The sequence below is a fragment of the Eucyclogobius newberryi genome, unplaced genomic scaffold, assembly GCF_026437365.1.
Source record: "Eucyclogobius newberryi isolate DKJ021-1_F unplaced genomic scaffold, fEucNew1.0.hap1 SCAF_225, whole genome shotgun sequence".
NCBI lineage: Eukaryota > Metazoa > Chordata > Actinopteri > Gobiiformes > Gobiidae > Eucyclogobius > Eucyclogobius newberryi.
The window spans coordinates 85430-103702 of NW_027315863.1; the positions used below are offsets into that span (position 1 = coordinate 85430).

The window sequence follows — 18273 nt, forward strand, 5'->3', positions numbered from 1 at the left end:
CTTTGACTCGTGTGATGAACTGCAGTACTTTGACTCGTGTGATGAACTGCAGTACTTTGACTCGTGTAATGAACTGCAGTACTTTTACTCGTGTGATGACCTGCAGTACTTTGACTCGTGTGATGAACTGCAGTACTTTGACTCGTGTGATGAACTGCAGTACTTTGACTCGTGTAATGAACTGCAGTACTTTTACTCGTGTGATGAACTGCAGTACTTTGACTCGTGTGATGAACTGCAGTACTTTGACTCGTGTGATGAACTGCAGTACTTTTACTCGTGTAATGAACTGCAGTACTTTGACTCGTGTGATGAACTGCAGTACTTTGACTCGTGTGATGAACTGCAGTACTTTGACTCGTGTGATGAACTGCAGTACTTTGACTCGTGTGATGAACTGCAGTACTTTGACTCGTGTGATGAACTGCAGTACTTTGACTCGTGTGATGAACTGCAGTACTTTGACTCGTGTAATGAACTGCAGTACTTTGACTCGTGTGATGAACTGCAGTACTTTTATTCGTGTAATGAACTGCAGTACTTTGACTCGTGTGATGAACTGCAGTACTTTGACTTGTGTGATGAACTGCAGTACTTTGACTCGTGTGATGAACTGCAGTACTTTGACTCGTGTGATGAACTGCAGTACTTTGACTCGTGTGATGAACTGCAGTACTTTGACTCGTGTAATGAACTGCAGTACTTTGACTCGTGTGATGAACTGCAGTACTTTTATTCGTGTAATGAACTGCAGTACTTTGACTCGTGTGATGAACTGCAGTACTTTGACTCGTGTGATGAACTGCAGTACTTTGACTCGTGTGATGAACTGCAGTACTTTTATTCGTGTAATGAACTGCAGTACTTTGACTCGTGTGATGAACTGCAGTACTTTGACTCGTGTGATGAACTGCAGTACTTTTATTCGTGTAATGAACTGCAGTACTTTGACTCGTGTGATGAACTGCAGTACTTTGACTCGTGTGATGAACTGCAGTACTTTTACTCGTGTGATGAACTGCAGTACTTTGACTCGTGTAATGAACTGCAGTACTTTGACTCGTGTGATGAACTGCAGTACTTTGACTCGTGTGATGAACTGCAGTACTTTGACTCGTGTGATGAACTGCAGTACTTTTATTCGTGTAATGAACTGCAGTACTTTGACTCGTGTGATGAACTGCAGTACTTTGACTCGTGTGATGAACTGCAGTACTTTTATTCGTGTAATGAACTGCAGTACTTTGACTCGTGTGATGAACTGCAGTACTTTGACTCGTGTAATGAACTGCAGTACTTTGACTCGTGTGATGAACTGCAGTACTTTTATTCGTGTAATGAACTGCAGTACTTTTATTCGTGTAATGAACTGCAGTACTTTGACTCGTGTGATGAACTGCAGTACTTTGACTCGTGTGATGAACTGCAGTACTTTTACTCGTGTGATGAACTGCAGTACTTTGACTCGTGTAATAAACTGCAGTACTTTGACTCGTGTGATGAACTGCAGTACTTTGACTCGTGTGATGAACTGCAGTACTTTGACTCGTGTGATGAACTGCAGTACTTTTATTCGTGTAATGAACTGCAGTACTTTGACTCGTGTGATGAACTGCAGTACTTTGACTCGTGTGATGAACTGCAGTACTTTTATTCGTGTAATGAACTGCAGTACTTTGACTCGTGTGATGAACTGCAGTACTTTGACTCGTGTAATGAACTGCAGTACTTTGACTCGTGTGATGAACTGCAGTACTTTTATACGTGTAATGAACTGCAGTACTTTTATTCGTGTAATGAACTGCAGTACTTTGACTCGTGTGATGAACTGCAGTACTTTTATTCGTGTAATGAACTGCAGTACTTTGACTCGTGTGATGAACTGTAGTACTTTGACTCGTGTGATGAACTGCAGTACTTTGACTCGTGTGATGAACTGCAGTACTTTTATTCGTGTAATGAACTGCAGTACTTTGACTCGTGTGATGAACTGCAGTACTTTGACTTGTGTGATGAACTGCAGTACTTTTATTCGTGTAATGAACTGCAGTACTTTGACTCGTGTGATGAACTGCAGTACTTTGACTCGTGTGATGAACTGCAGTACTTTTATTCGTGTAATGAACTGCAGTACTTTGACTCGTGTGATGAACTGCAGTACTTTGACTCGTGTGATGAACTGCAGTACTTTGACTCGTGTGATGAACTGCAGTACTTTTATTCGTGTAATGAACTGCAGTACTTTTATTTGTGTAATGAACTGCAGTACTTTGACTCGTGTGATGAACTGCAGTACTTTTATTCGTGTAATGAACTGCAGTACTTTGACTCGTGTGATGAACTGCAGTACTTTGACTCGTGTGATGAACTGCAGTACTTTGACTCGTGTGATGAACTGCAGTACTTTTATTCGTGTAATGAACTGCAGTACTTTGACTCGTGTGATGAACTGCAGTACTTTGACTCGTGTGATGAACTGCAGTACTTTTATTCGTGTAATGAACTGCAGTACTTTGACTCGTGTGATGAACTGCAGTACTTTGACTCGTGTAATGAACTGCAGTACTTTGACTCGTGTGATGAACTGCAGTACTTTTACTCGTGTAATGAACTGCAGTACTTTGACTCGTGTAATGAACTGCAGTACTTTGACTCGTGTGATGAACTGCAGTACTTTGACTCGTGTGATGAACTGCAGTACTTTGACTCGTGTGATGAACTGCAGTACTTTGACTCGTGTGATGAACTGCAGTACTTTGACTCGTGTGATGAACTGCAGTACTTTTATTCGTGTGATGAACTGCAGTACTTTGACTCGTGTAATGAACTGCAGTACTTTGACTCGTGTAATGAACTGCAGTACTTTGACTCGTGTGATGAACTGCAGTACTTTGACTCGTGTGATGAACTGCAGTACTTTGACTCGTGTGATGAACTGCAGTACTTTGACTCGTGTGATGACCTGCAGTACTTTGACTCGTGTGATGAACTGCAGTACTTTGACTCGTGTGATGAACTGCAGTACTTTGACTCGTGTGATGAACTGCAGTACTTTGACTCGTGTAATGAACTGCAGTACTTTGACTCGTGTGATGAACTGCAGTACTTTGACTCGTGTGATGAACTGCAGTACTTTGACTCGTGTGATGAACTGCAGTACTTTGACTCGTGTGATGAACTGCAGTACTTTGACTCGTGTGATGAACTGCAGTACTTTGACTCGTGTGATGAACTGCAGTACTTTGACTCGTGTGATGAACTGCAGTACTTTTACTCGTGTAATGAACTGCAGTACTTTGACTCGTGTGATGAACTGCAGTACTTTGACTCGTGTGATGAACTGCAGTACTTTGACTCGTGTGATGAACTGCAGTACTTTGACTCGTGTGATGAACTGCAGTACTTTGACTCGTGTGATGAACTGCAGTACTTTGACTCGTGTGATGAACTGCAGTACTTTGACTCGTGTAATGAACTGCAGTACTTTTACTCGTGTGATGACCTGCAGTACTTTGACTCGTGTGATGAACTGCAGTACTTTGACTCGTGTGATGAACTGCAGTACTTTGACTCGTGTGATGAACTGCAGTACTTTGACTCGTGTGATGAACTGCAGTACTTTGACTCGTGTGATGAACTGCAGTACTTTGACTCGTGTGATGAACTGCAGTACTTTTACTCGTGTAATGAACTGCAGTACTTTCACGAATAATTGTCACGATTGGTCCATTAATCATTGCCACTGTAAGTTAAAACAAAGTTAAAACTGTGTTAATGTGCGTGGCATGTGCGTGACAGGGGCGTGGCATGTGCGTGACAGGGGCGTGGCATGTGCGTGACAGGGGCGTGGCATGTGCGTGACAGGGGCGTGGCATGTGCGTGAGCTCTGACAGTTGGCGTGTCTTTCTGGGGGCGGGGCTTCTGTAAAAAAAACAAACCAAAACATTCCACTCCGCCGCACGTGACTCCGCCCCGCGGAGCCCTTCATTGGCCCGGCCCGCCTCCCCCCGCGCTTCCGATTGGCTCACGCCGCCGCCCGTCACCGCTCCGGGGGCCGGGCCTAGCCGTTAGCATTAGCCACATTAGCTTGTCGGAGCTTCGCGGCCGCCGCAGCTCCCGCAGACATGTCCTCGTCGTCGTCGGTCCCGGACGGGAAGAAGCTGGTCCGGAGCCCGAGCGGCCTGCGCATGGTCCCGGAGCACGGCGCCTTCCACAGCCCGTTCAGCCTGGAAGAGCCGTGCTGGGTCCTGGACAAAGAGGTGCGGCCGCGGCGCGGGTGGAAGCGGGTGGAAGCGGGTTCAGGTCTGAGTGTGTGACAGAGGCCATGATGAGAGCCGTGTGCAGTCAAGCGGCGGAGCGCGTGAGACCACACATTTCCGCTTTCAGAATAAAGTTCCTTTTGATTAGTTACAATTATTCGTATATTTAATGAATATTTAATTATTTTGGCAATTATTTGTGTTATATTTAACTAATACATTATTATACAGTCGTGCTACAGACGTGCTACAGTCGTGCGACAGACGTGCTACAGTCGTGCTACAGACGTGCTACAGTCTTGCGACAGACGTGCTACAGTCGTGCTACAGACGTGCTACAGTCGTGCGACAGACGTGCTACAGTCGTGCTACAGTCGTGCTACAGACGTGCTACAGTCGTGCTATAGACGTGCTACTGTCGTGCGACAGACGTGCTACAGTCGTGCGACAGACGTGCTACAGTCGTGCTACAGACACGTGCGACAGACGTGCTACAGTCGTGCTACAGTCGTGCTATAGACGTGCTACTGTCGTGCGACAGACGTGCTACAGTCGTGCGACAGACGTGCTACAGTCGTGCTACAGACACGTGCGACAGACGTGCTACAGTCGTGCTACAGTCGTGCTACAGTCGTGCTACAGTCGTGCGACAGACGTGCTACAGTCGTGCGACAGACGTGCTACAGTCGTGCGACAGACGTGCTACAGTCGTGCGACAGACGTGCTACAGTCGTGCTACAGACACGTGCTACAGTCGTGCTACAGTCGTGCTACTGTCGTGCGACAGACGTGCTACAGTCGTGCGACAGACGTGCTACAGTCGTGCGACAGACGTGCTACAGTCGTGCTACAGACACGTGCGACAGACGTGCAACAGACGTGCTACAGTCGTGCTACAGACACGTGCGACAGACGTGCTATTGTCGTGCTACAGATGTGCTACAGACGTGCTACATTCGTGCTACAGACGTGCTATAGACGTGCTAAAGACGTGCTACAATCGTGCCACAGACGTGCCACAGACGTGCTACAGACGTGCTACAGTCGTGCTACAGTCGTGCTACAGACGTGCTACTGTCGTGCTACAGACGTGCTACAGTCGTGCTACAGTCGTGCTACAGACACGTGCGACAGACGTGCTACTGTCATGCTACAGACGTGCTACAGTCGTGCTACAGTCGTGCGACAGACATGTGCGACAGACGTGCTACTGTCGTGCTACAGACACGTGCTACAGACGTGCTACAGACGTGCTACAGTCGTGCTACAGACGTGCTACAGACGTGCTACTGTCGTGCTACAGACGTGCTACAGACGTGCTACAGACGTGCTACAGACGTGCTACAGACGTGCTACTGTCGTGCTACAGACGTGCTACAGACGTGCTACAGTCGTGCTACAGACGTGCTACAGACGTGCTACAGACGTGCTACTGTCGTGCTACTGTCGTGCTACTGTCGTGCTACAGACGTGCTACAGTCGTGCTACAGACGTGCTACAGTCGTGCTACAGTCGTGCTACAGACGTGCTACAGACGTGCTACATTCGTGCTACAGTCGTGCTACAGACGTGCTACATTCGTGCTACATTCGTGCTACAGACGTGCTACAGACGTGCTACTGTCCTGCTACTGTCGTGCTACAGACGTGCTACAGTCGTGCTACTGTCGTGCTACAGACGTGCTACAGTCGTGCTACAGTCGTGCTACAGACGTGCTACAGTCGTGCTACTGTCGTGCTACAGACGTGCTACAGACGTGCTACAGACGTACTACATTCGTGCTACAGTCGTGCTACTGTCGTGCTACAGTCGTGCTACTGTCTTGCTACAGACGTGCTACAGACGTGCTACAGACGTGCTACAGTCGTGCTACAGACTTCTGCTGAATTAGTTTAATAGTTTGTACTCTCTGGGCCACCGTAATCGTTTTATCATAATCTCGCAGTTATTGAACAATTACAGCGTAAAACAAACAACTTCCACAATAATAATTCAATTTGAAAAATAGAAATATAGTTATTGCAATAGAAAACAATTGAATATTGCATCTTTTTTTCATTCACTGCAGTTTATAAGTGTTCCATCTGTTAGAGTTATTAGTATTAGTACGTGACTGTATCTTATTTTGAAGTTCCCCGCCTGTGTTTCCTGTGTGCTCTCGTGTCTCTTTCTCGTTGAGTTTGACGTTGGGCGTTTTTACTCTCGAGCTGCAGAATCGGACCAAAAACAGCTCAGATTCATCACATTTCTCTGCGTTTTAAGTCGTGTCGTAGTTTTACTTCAGAAAGAGCTGGAAAACGTGACACTTCAAGATACTGCACGTGTTTGTAGTTTAGTTTGTCGTGTTTTTATCTCACGTTTTTCACAAAGAGCGGGAAAAAAAATCATGTGTCAAGAGTTTATTTCCTTCTGATGCTGTTTTGTGTTTCATTTGAAAACTAAATAATCCATGGAAAGAAGGCCAATAGTTCATATTCATTGTATGTGTTTTTATAGATTAGTTTACGTCACTTTTCACTCAAAGTGTTTTACACGGAAGCAACAAAAACATTTTAGACGTTTAAACATTTAATTAAAGTCGCACCAGCCAAAAAATGCATTATAGAGAAGAAAAAAACACAAGTCGTTCCGGAGTATAAGTGTAAGTATGTAAGTATAAATATAAGTATAAGTCGCACTCCGACCAAAACTATGAAAAAAGTGCGACTTATAGTCCAGAAAATACGGTAAAAAACAATAAAATACAGTTACAAAGGTCAAAGTCACAAGCCATGTTAAAAAGACCTTTAATTAACACGACGGGCCCAAAACGAGTCAGCGCTTTGTCGGGTGTAATTTTGCCGGGTGTAACGCGGGTGTATCGCCGGGTGTAACGCGGGTGTAATGTGAGTGTAACGTGACGTATCGTCGGGTGTAGCGTCGGGTGTATCGCCGGGTGTATCGTCGGGTGTATCGTCGGGTGTATCGTCGGGTGTATCGTCGGGAGTATCGTCGGGTGTAGCGTCGGGTGTATCGCCGGGTGTATCGCCGGGTGTATCGCCGGGTGTATCGCCGGGTGTAGCGCCGGGTGTATCGCCGGGTGTAGCGTCGGGTGTAGCGTCGGGTGTATATCGCCGGGTGTATATCGCCGGGTGTATATCGCCGGGTGTATATCGCCGGGTGTAGCGTCGGGTGTAGCGTCGGGTGTGACGTGGGCAGAACTGGGCTAAATGTGCAGTTTATTTGCTTTTGTGACTTTTTTGGTTGTGAGACTTTGAACTGGTCATTTTTGTCCAGTTTTGAGGTGAAAAACAAAAGCTCGTGCCAGTTTTTCTACATCTTGTCCAGAGATAAAGTCACGAGATGTTTTTAGGTGATGTTTTCATAAAGTTATTATTGAAAGTGTAGTTACAGTTTGTGAGGGAGATTTTCACACACTAAAAACCTAATAAAACAAATAAAACCCAGTGTCTCCTCCGTGTAGGGTTAGCTTTGTGTTTGTTTTGGATCCAGTGAAAGTCAAACAGACGCTGGTCAAACGGGCGGAGCTCCCTGACCACAAACCCACGGACGAGCTTTTATTGTGAAATGTACAAACCAGAACGCGCCCTTTTCCTGCGTTTTTGACCGAGAGGACGTGCTTTTTGAAAACCTCGGAAAATATTTAGGAAAATACGGACAATGGTTTGTCTCGTCGCGGTTTCGTTGGGATTTTTTAACACTTTCTTGGTTTAAAAATCCAACGTGTAGATTCTAAAAACTGACACTAATTTTTAAACTAATTTAAACTGTTGAATTTGAAGATTTGAACCTCTAAAAAGGAGCATTTTCTCAGTTTATTTCATTTTTTTAACATAGAAAAACTGAAAAACTGTTATCAGTGTTTTAAAGTCAAAATCTGATGAAACAAACGATCTTCTGAAGAAAAAACCCGTGTCATTGTGAAAGTGATTTAAAGAGTTTGAAACATCAGGTTTTTTTGTTGCTGATGAAGAGTTTTGACTTCCTCTTCGTCCCTCTCCACTTCCTGTTTCCGCAGTGTTCCAGATGTATGCAGTGCGACACCAAGTTCGACTTCATCAGGAGGAAGGTCTTTGTCTTCTTCATATTTCACTTTTAAAGTTTGTAAAAACACGTAAATGTCAGAATGAACGAACCCTCACGTCTGACCCGTGCCCCCCTCTGCCGCCCCCACACGTCTGACCCGTGCCCCCCTCTGCCCCCCCACACGTCTGACCCGTGCCCCCCTCTGCCCCCCCTCACGTCTGACCCGTGCCCCCCTCTGCCCCCCCACACGTCTGACCCGTGCCCCCCTCTGCCCCCCCTCACGTCTGACCCGTGCCCCCCTCTGCCCCCCCACACGTCTGACCCGTGCCCCCCTCTGCCCCCCCACACGTCTGACCCCTGCCCCCCTCTGCCCCCCCCACACGTCTGACCCGTGCCCCCCTCTGCCGCCCCCACACGTCTGACCCGTGCCCCCCTCTGCCGCCCCCACACGTCTGACCCGTGCCCCCCTCTGCCCCCCCACACGTCTGACCCGTGCCCCCCTCTGCCCCCCCACACGTCTGACCCGTGCCCCCCTCTGCCGCCCCCACACGTCTGCCCGTGCCCCCCTCTGCCCCCCCACACGTCTGACCCGTGCCCCCCTCTGCCGCCCCCACACGTCTGACCCGTGTCCCCCTCTGCCGCACCCACACGTCTGACCCGTGCCCCCCTCTGCCGCACCCACACGTCTGACCCGTGTCCCCCTCTGCCGCCCCCACACGTCTGACCCGTGTCCCCCTCTGCCGCCCCCTGCAGCACCACTGCCGTCGCTGCGGGCGCTGCTTCTGTGATAAATGTTGCAGTAAGAAGTTCCCTCTGCCGCGGATGTGCTTCGTGGACCCAGTCAGGCAGTGCTCGGCCTGCAGCCTCGTCTCACAGCGAGAGGCCGACTTCTACGACAAACAGGTCAAGCTCCTCCTCTCAGGTACGCCTCCGACCACGCCCCCTTTTACTCACTTTATTTAAAACCACGACGGACGCAACCACGACACCGAGATCAACTGAGAGAGGAGGAGCTTAGTATGAGGAGGAGGAGGAGATGATGATGAAGATAATGATAAAGGTGAGGATGAAGCTGATGATAAAGGTGAGGATGAAGATGATGATGATGATGATGATAAGGGTGAGGATGAAGATGATGATGATGATGATGATAAGGGTGAGGATGAAGATAATGATAAGGGTGAGGATGAAGATAATGATAAGGGTGAAGATGAAGATAAGGGTGATGATAAGGGTGAGGAAGATGATATGGGTGAGGATGAAGATAAGGGTGATAAGGGTAAGGAAGATGATGATAAGGGTGAGGATGGTGATAAGGGTGAGGATGAAGATGATGATGATGATGATGATGACGACGATGATAAGGGTGAGGATGAAGATAATGATAAGGGTGAGGATGATGATAAGGGTGAGGATGATGATAAGGGTGAGGATGATAAGGGTGAGGATGAAGATAAGGGTGATGATAAGGGTGAGGAAGATGATGATAATGATAAAGGTGAGGATGATGATGATAAGGGTGAAGATGAAGATAAGGGTGATGATAAGGGTGAGGAAGATGATAAGGGTGAGGATGAAGATAAGGGTGATAAGGGTGAGGAAGATGATGATAAGGGTGAGGATGGTGATAAGGGTGAGGATGAAGATAATGATAAGGGTGAGGATGATGATAAGGGTGAGGATGATGATAAGGGTGAGGATGAAGATAAGGGTGATGATAAGGGTGAGGAAGATGATGATAAGGGTGAGGATGAAGATAATGATAAAGGTGAGGATGATGATGATGATGATGATAAGGGTGAAGATGAAGATAAGGGTGAGGATGAAGATAAGGGTGATGATAAGGGTGAGGAAGATGATGATAATGATAAAGGTGAGGATGATGATGATGATGATGATGATAAGGGTGAAGATGAAGATAAGGGTGATGATAAGGGTGAGGAAGATGATAAGGGTGAGGAAGATGATAAGGGTGAGGATGAAGATAAGGGTGATAAGGGTGAGGAAGATGATAAGGGTGAGGATGGTGATAAGGGTGAGGATGATGATGATGATGACGATGATAAGGGTGAGGATGAAGATAATGATAAGGGTGAGGATGATGATAAGGGTGAGGATGATGATAAGGGTGAGGATGAAGATAAGGGTGATGATAAGGGTGAGGAAGATGATGATAAGGGTGAAGATGAAGATAAGGGTGATGATAAGGGTGAGGAAGATGATAAGGGTGATGATGATGAAGATGATGATGAAGATGATGATGAAGATAAGGGTGATGATAAGGGTGAGGAAGATGATGATGATGATAAGGGTGAGGATGAAGATAAGGGTGATGATAAGGGTGAGGATGAAGATAAGGGTGATAAGGGTGAGGAAGATGATGATAAGGGTGAGGATGGTGATAAGGGTGAGGATGAAGATGATGATGATGATGATGATGATGATGATGATAAGGGTGAGGATGAAGATAAGGGTGATGATAAGGGTGAGGAAGATGATGATAAAGGTGAGGATGAAGATAATGATAAAGGTGAGGATGATGATGATGATGATGATAAGGGTGAAGATAAGGGTGAAGATGAAGATAAGTGTGATGATAAGGGTGAGGAAGATGATTATAAGGGTGATGATGAAGATGATGATGATGATGAAGATAAGGGTGATGATAAGGGTGAGGAAGATGATGATAAGGGTGAGGATGATGATGATGGTGAAGATGATGATGAGGATGAAGATAAGGGTGATGATAAGGGTGAGGAAGATGATAAGGGTGAGGATGAAGATAAGGGTGAGGATGAAGATAAGAGTGATGATAAGGGTGGAAGATGATGATAAGGGTGATGATGATGATGAAGATGATGAAGATGATGATAATGAAGATAAGGGTGATGATAAGGGTGAGGAAGATGATGATAAGGGTGATGATGATGATGAAGATGATGATAATGAAGATAAGGGTGATGATATGGGTGAGGAAGATGATAAGGGTGAGGATGAAGATGATGAGGACTAAAGTGGTGTTAAAATCAAATTTTTCGATGACAAGTCACGAACCAAACATAATAGATACATTATAAATACTTAATAAATACATTATAAATACATAATAAGTACATAATAAGTACATAATAAATGCATAAATAAAATTCAAATTAAGTTAAACACAAAACAATGACAAAATAACGTTGCAGTAGTTGCATAACAGTAGATCCTCACACTGTACGGAGTGAGTATTAAAATAGTATCAATACTTCGATACCAATACTCTTTCCCTATTGGCTCTCTACGCGGGAAACGGACCAATCAGAGCCGCTCATTTGTACCATGTGCCTCTAAACCTCTTCGACCTCAGATTCACACTTCAGTTTCTCATTCCTGTCGTTTACTCGTTAGCCGCCATCTTTGTTTAAACCGCGCGTCTCTGATTGGTCCAGCCGCCTGTCAATCACCCGGAGACGGGGAAACGGAGCGTTTTCCGTCCCGGGACGATCAGGGAGAAGACCTCTGCTCACGTCCGGTTCTTCCGCAGGAGGAACGTTCTCCGTGACTTTGGGAACGACGGACAAAGGTGAAACTATGTCGTGTCGCCTCGCCAACAACCACAGGTGAGAAACGCCACGCCCTCGTGACCGTTCCCCGTCCTCTCGCCTGATAAACGCCACGCCCTCGTGACCGTTCCCCGCCCTCTCGCCTGATAAATGCCACGCCCTCGTGACCGTTCCCCGCCCTCTCGGCTGTGTCCCAGGTACTTGTTCCTGGACGGGGAGAGTCACTTTGAGGTGGAACTGACTCGTATCTCCAGTATCCAGGTTCTGACGGAAGGTTCCAGCCCCGAAGGTAAAGATGACCTCTCAGCGACGTGTTTTCTGCAGCCGTTTTGCTCGGACAGGATCAGTTTTACCTTGTGACGGTCACGAACGACGTCTGTGGAAACGTCTGTGCACTTTCCCATCGTTTTTACCGACGGCGGTTCAGCAAAGTCTGAGCGCAGAGGTCATTTCGGGCTGTTTTTCGAAACAAAATGTCAAAAAAATTGAATATTTATTTATAATTTGCTACAGAACCACCATTTTTCTTCACAATTAAATGGTGAGAATACAAGAAAATCAAATTAAAAGCTTTGAAATGTTGAACAAAATAAGTAATGACCTTTATGACCCTCTGACTGAGGTTTATCACGGCTTATTAATCAGAATTTTCGGGGGGAACAATATCTAAATAATATAAATAAAATCATAAGAGACACATTTTCTACTAAAGATATTAAAAACAAATGTGAAATAGAAGGTCATCTTGTTTGGACGGATGAAGAGTGGGAAAGTGTGACAGTCACGCAGATGAGGTCAAACTGATCCTGTCCTCAAAGGATCTAACACGTGTCTCACTCTTATTGCACTCTTTCTGCGCTGAACTCTTTGTCCCGTTTCTCTCTCCTGTGATTGGCTGCAGAGGAGGACGTTCACACTTACACCAGTTTGACGGACAGTCAGTGTCTCTACGAAGGTTCGATTTGTGTCTTTTGTGGCGCATTTTCATCAAATTGTCACATGAACTCTCAGTCATGAGCCACATTCACACCTGAACTCTCAGGCATGAGCCACATTCACACCTGAACTCTCAGTCATGAGCCACATTCACACCTGAACTCTCAGGCATGAGCCACATTCACACCTGAACTCTCAGTCATGAGCCACATTCACACCTGAACTCTCAGTCATGAGCCACATTCACACCTGAACTCTCAGTCATGAGCCACATTCACACCTGAACTCTGTCATGAGCCACATTCACACATGAACTCTCATGAATGTGAGCCACATTCACACATGAACTCTCAGTCATGAGCCACATTCACACCTGAACTCTCAGTCATGAGCCACATTCACACATGAACTCTGTCATGAGCCACATTCACACATGAACTCTCATGAATGTGAGCCACATTCACACATGAACTCTCAGTCATGAGCCACATTCACACATGAACTCTCAGTCATGAGCCACATTCACACATGAACTCTCAGCCATGAGCCACATTCACACCTGAACTCTCAGCCATGAGCCACATTCACACATGAACTCTCAGTCATGAGCCACATTCACACATGAACTCTCAGTCATGAGCCACATTCACACATGAACTCTCAGTCATGAGCCACATTCACACATGAACTCTGTCATGAGCCACATTCACACATGAACTCTGTCATGAGCCACATTCACACCTGAACTCTCAGTCATGAGCCACATTCACACATGAACTCTCAGTCATGAGCCACATTCACACATGAACTCTCAGTCATGAGCCACATTCACACCTGAACTCTCAGCCATGAGCCACATTCACACATGAACTCTCAGTCATGAGCCACATTCACACCTGAACTCTCAGTCATGAGCCACATTCACACATGAACTCTCAGTCATGAGCCACATTCACACATGAACTCTCAGTCATGAGCCACATTCACACATGAACTCTCAGTCATGAGCCACATTCACACCTGAACTCTCAGTCATGAGCCACATTCACACATGAACTCTGTCATGAGCCACATTCACACATGAACTCTCAGTCATGAGCCACATTCACACCTGAACTCTCAGTCATGAGCCACATTCACACATGAACTCTCAGTCATGAGCCACATTCACACATGAACTCTCAGTCATGAGCCACATTCACACATGAACTCTCAGTCATGAGCCACATTCACACATGAACTCTCAGTCATGAGCCACATTCACACATGAACTCTCAGTCATGAGCCACATTCACACATGAACTCTCAGTCATGAGCCACATTCACACCTGAACTCTCAGCCATGAGCCACATTCACACCTGAACTCTGTAATGAGCCACATTCACACATGAACTCTCAGTCATGAGCCACATTCACACCTGAACTCTCTGTCATGAGCCACATTCACACCTGAACTCTCAGTCATGAGCCACATTCACACCTGAACTCTCAGTCATGAGCCACATTCACACATGAACTCTCAGTCATGAGCCACATTCACACCTGAACTCTCAGTCATGAGCCACATTCACACATGAACTCTCAGTCATGAGCCACATTCACACATGAACTCTGTCATGAGCCACATTCACACATGAACTCTCAGTCATGAGCCACATTCACACATGAACTCTCAGTCATGAGCCACATTCACACCTGAACTCTCAGTCATGAGCCACATTCACACCTGAACTCTCAGTCATGAGCCACATTCACACATGAACTCTCAGTCATGAGCCACATTCACACCTGAACTCTCAGTCATGAGCCACATTCACACATGAACTCTCAGTCATGAGCCACATTCACACATGAACTCTCAGTCATGAGCCACATTCACACCTGAACTCTCAGTCATGAGCCACATTCACACATGAACTCTCAGTCATGAGCCACATTCACACATGAACTCTCAGTCATGAGCCACATTCACACCTGAACTCTCAGTCATGAGCCACATTCACACATGAACTCTGTCATGAGCCACATTCACACATGAACTCTCAGCTCTTTTGTCTCATCATTATAACATGTGCTGCGTCATGTAACGTGATAAGATGGAGCTTAAGTGCAGTGTAACCATGGAAACCAAGCGTGTCACTAAAGAAACAAAGAGGGACTTTCTCATTTATAAAGTGACAGAACAGAAATGAGCGATAAAACAACCATAGGTCTAAAGGATAAAGTCTAAAGGATAAAGTCTAAAGAATAAAGTCTTGCGGTAAAACACCATAGAAGAAGAAGATCGTTAGAAGTCTAAAGAATAAAGTCTGAAGTTGTTGTTGTTGTTGTTGTTTTATGGCGGTTGGCATCCAAGTGTTGCATTACCGCCAGACTTTATTCCTCAGACTCTGTCGTAGTCCGTAAAAGTGTTTATCAGACTTCCTATAAGTATAAAGTCTAAAGAATAAAGTGTAAGACATAGAACTACAAAAGGTGGTGGTAATCTAACACTTGGATACCAACCGCCATAAAACACCAAGGAAGAACGACAGAGTCTGAGGACTACGAAACGTCTGAGGAATAAAGTCTGGCGGTAATGCAACACTCGGATGCCAACCGCCATAAAACAACAACAACAACAACAACAACAACAACATGAGCTCAAACCGCTCGCTCCAGTCGCTCCTGCTGCTTTACAGAGGAACTGCAGAGGGCGTGGTCTCGTTCACACACGTCGCCGCTCGGGTCAAATGCAGGTGAAGCGACACGTGTGAACGCGGCTGTCACCGCTCTTAACACGTTTTATCAGAGACGCGCTCAGTGGCTGCTCAGTGGCTGCTCAGTGCTGCTCAGTGCTGCTCAGTGCTACTCAGTAGTCGCTCAGTGCTGCTCCTCTGCTGCAGGCGGGGGCTCCAGGGCCAGTGGGCTCCTGATCCAGTACAAACCCATGGGCTCTCAGGACGCTCAGACGCTCAGACTGGACACCACTCCTGACCACAAGGGGGCGGCACATTGGCTCGCCGCGATGCACAAGGTAACGCTCTCCTGACCCGGCGCTGCGGATGCCGAGCGGCTCTGACAAGAACATGTATTTAAAAGAGTTTGAACGTGAAATAAAGTGAACGTTTCCTGTGTTTTTCAGGCGGCGAAGCTTCTGTACGAGTCTCGAGATCAGTGACTTCAGCCTCAAGTGTTCTTCTGGAGGACTTAGTCCTGGTTTAGACCTGGTTTAGGCCTGGTTTAGACCTGGTTTAGACCTGGTTTAGACCTGGTTTAGACCTGGTTTAGGCCTGGTTTAGACCTGGTTTAGGCCTGGTTTAGACCAGGTTTAGGCCTGGTTTAGACCTGGTTTAGGCCTGGTTTAGACCTGGTTTAGGCCTGGTTTAGACCAGGTTTAGGCCTGGTTTAGACCTGGTTTAGACCAGGTTTAGGCCTGGTTTAGACCTGGTTTAGTCCAGGTTTAGGCCTGGTTTAGGCCTGGTTTAGGCCTGGTTTAGACCTGGTTTAGGCCTGGTTTAGACCAGGTTTAGGCCTGGTTTAGACCTGGTTTAGGCCTGGTTTAGGCCTGGTTTAGACCAGGTTTAGGCCTGGTTTAGACCTGGTTTAGGCCTGGTTTAGACCAGGTTTAGGCCTGGTTTAGACCTGGTTTAGGCCTGGTTTAGACCAGGTTTAGGCCTGGTTTAGACCTGGTTTAGACCTGGTTTAGGCCTGGTTTAGACCAGGTTTAGGCCTGGTTTAGACCAGGTTTAGGCCTGGTTTAGACCTGGTTTAGGCCTGGTTTAGACCTGGTTTAGGCCTGGTTTAGACCAGGTTTAGGCCTGGTTTAGACCTGGTTTAGGCAGACCAGGTTTAGGCCTGGTTTAGACCTGGTTTAGGCAGACCTGGTTTAGGCCTGGTTTAGACCTGGTTTAGGCAGACCTGGTTTAGGCCTGGTTTAGACCTGGTTTAGGCCTGGTTTAGACCAGGTTTAGGCCTGGTTTAGACCTGGTTTAGGCCTGGTTTAGACCTGGTTTAGGCCTGGTTTAGACCAGGTTTAGGCCTGGTTTAGTCCTGGTTTAGACCAGGTTTAGGCCTGGTTTAGGCCTGGTTTAGGCCTGGTTTAGACCTGGTTTAGGCCTGGTTTAGACCAGGTTTAGGCCTGGTTTAGGCCTGGTTTAGACCAGGTTTAGGCCTGGTTTAGACCTGGTTTAGGCCTGGTTTAGACCAGGTTTAGGCCTGGTTTAGACCTGGTTTAGGCCTGGTTTAGGCCTGGTTTAGGCCTGGTTTAGACCTGGTTTAGACCTGGTTTAGGCCTGGTTTAGACCAGGTTTAGGCCTGGTTTAGACCAGGTTTAGGCCTGGTTTAGACCTGGTTTAGGCCTGGTTTAGACCTGGTTTAGGCCTGGTTTAGACCAGGTTTAGGCCTGGTTTAGACCTGGTTTAGGCAGACCAGGTTTAGGCCTGGTTTAGACCTGGTTTAGACCAGGTTTAGGCCTGGTTTAGACCAGGTTTAGGCCTGGTTTAGGCCTGGTTTAGACCAGGTTTAGGCCTGGTTTAGGCCTGGTTTAGACCAGGTTTAGGCCTGGTTTAGACCAGGTTTAGGCCTGGTTTAGGCCTGGTTTAGACCAGGTTTAGGCCTGGTTTAGGCCTGGTTTAGACCAGGTTTAGGCCTGGTTTAGGCCTGGTTTAGGCCTGGCTTAGACCAGGTTTAGGCCTGGTTTAGGCCGGTTTGATCACAGATGACCTTCTCACCGTCTTGTTCTTTCCTTTTGAGACTCACATTTTTGAAGTATTTAGCTCGAGTTGTTGTACATAAAAACTGGTATTTTTTCAGAATTTCGTGTCCGTATTTTTACATTTAATGTTCGTCGCCAAAAACTAAATCTACAGAATCCAAACTTTGTAACGTTTCAGCTGATGTTTCCATGACAACAAAGCAAAGCTTTAGTCCTGGTTTAGACCTGGTTTAGACCTCGTTTTTTCCTGGTTTAGTCCTGGTTTAGTCCTGGTTTTACAAACTATTTTAACTTTTGCTTTGACTTTGATCTTTCTTAAAGTTGCTTTAATATTTCGTACATTTATCACAGTTTTTTATGGAGTATTTTGTGTCAAATTTGACTTTTGTAAAAAGAGTTTCATGTATTTTGTCAAATGTGGTTCTTTTATTCCTTTAACTGGAGTTTATTTAAACTAAACTTCAGTTAAAATGTAGAAAAGTGGGAAATATTTGAAACTGTCAGAGTTTTGTCATTTTCAATAGTTTTTACTCTGAATTTTGAAATATGGAAAAAGTTTTAAATTAAGAATTTTTTTCCAAGTTAAAAAAAATCCAAACTGAGAAATTCTCCAGTTTTTTTAATAATTCAAAATCTGAATAAACATTTCAGAAAAGCAAATTTGAAAAGGGAAAAAAACCAAATCGCGACAGATTTTTGTTTTTTCTGTCTGAAAAAAATCATTGTCAATTATTTCGTTTGATTATTAAAATTAAATAAATAACAGCAGTTTACAGTTAAAATCATCATTTTGTGGCATAAATAGTA

The 18273-nt window shown here is 45.9% G+C and overlaps 1 protein-coding gene across 2 annotated transcripts; it reads left to right on the forward strand.

Moving 5' to 3' along the window:
* Nucleotides 1-4084: 4084 nt before the first annotated feature.
* On the forward strand, nucleotides 4085-15993 carry LOC140372398 (zinc finger FYVE domain-containing protein 21-like). 2 transcript variants are annotated; one of them, XM_072459491.1, is made up of 8 exons: nucleotides 4085-4259; nucleotides 8278-8328; nucleotides 9039-9207; nucleotides 11815-11890; nucleotides 12031-12122; nucleotides 12735-12788; nucleotides 15656-15786; nucleotides 15895-15993. In XM_072459491.1, the coding sequence occupies exons 1-8, from the start codon at nucleotides 4125-4127 to the stop codon at nucleotides 15928-15930; spliced, it is 744 nt and encodes a 247-aa protein (XP_072315592.1). In that variant the 5' UTR covers nucleotides 4085-4124; the 3' UTR covers nucleotides 15931-15993. The 2 variants fall into 2 exon arrangements, with proteins under 2 accessions (XP_072315592.1, XP_072315593.1); XM_072459492.1 differs by lacking the exon at nucleotides 12735-12788 and having other exon boundaries at nucleotides 15895-15991.
* The last annotated feature ends 2280 nt before the right edge of the window (nucleotides 15994-18273 follow it).

What these genes read in the sequence shown, in the direction of transcription:
- LOC140372398 (XM_072459491.1), top strand. Translation starts at nt 4,125, where the DNA reads ATGTCCTCGTCGTCGTCGGTCCCGGACGGGAAGAAGCTGGTCCGGAGC. An exon ending in GCTGGGTCCTGGACAAAGAG is followed by an intron (nt 4,260 to 8,277) that starts GTGCGGCCGCGG and finishes CTGTTTCCGCAG; the next exon opens with TGTTCCAGATGTATGCAGTG. An exon ending in GGTCAAGCTCCTCCTCTCAG is followed by an intron (nt 9,208 to 11,814) that starts GTACGCCTCCGA and finishes GTTCTTCCGCAG; the next exon opens with GAGGAACGTTCTCCGTGACT.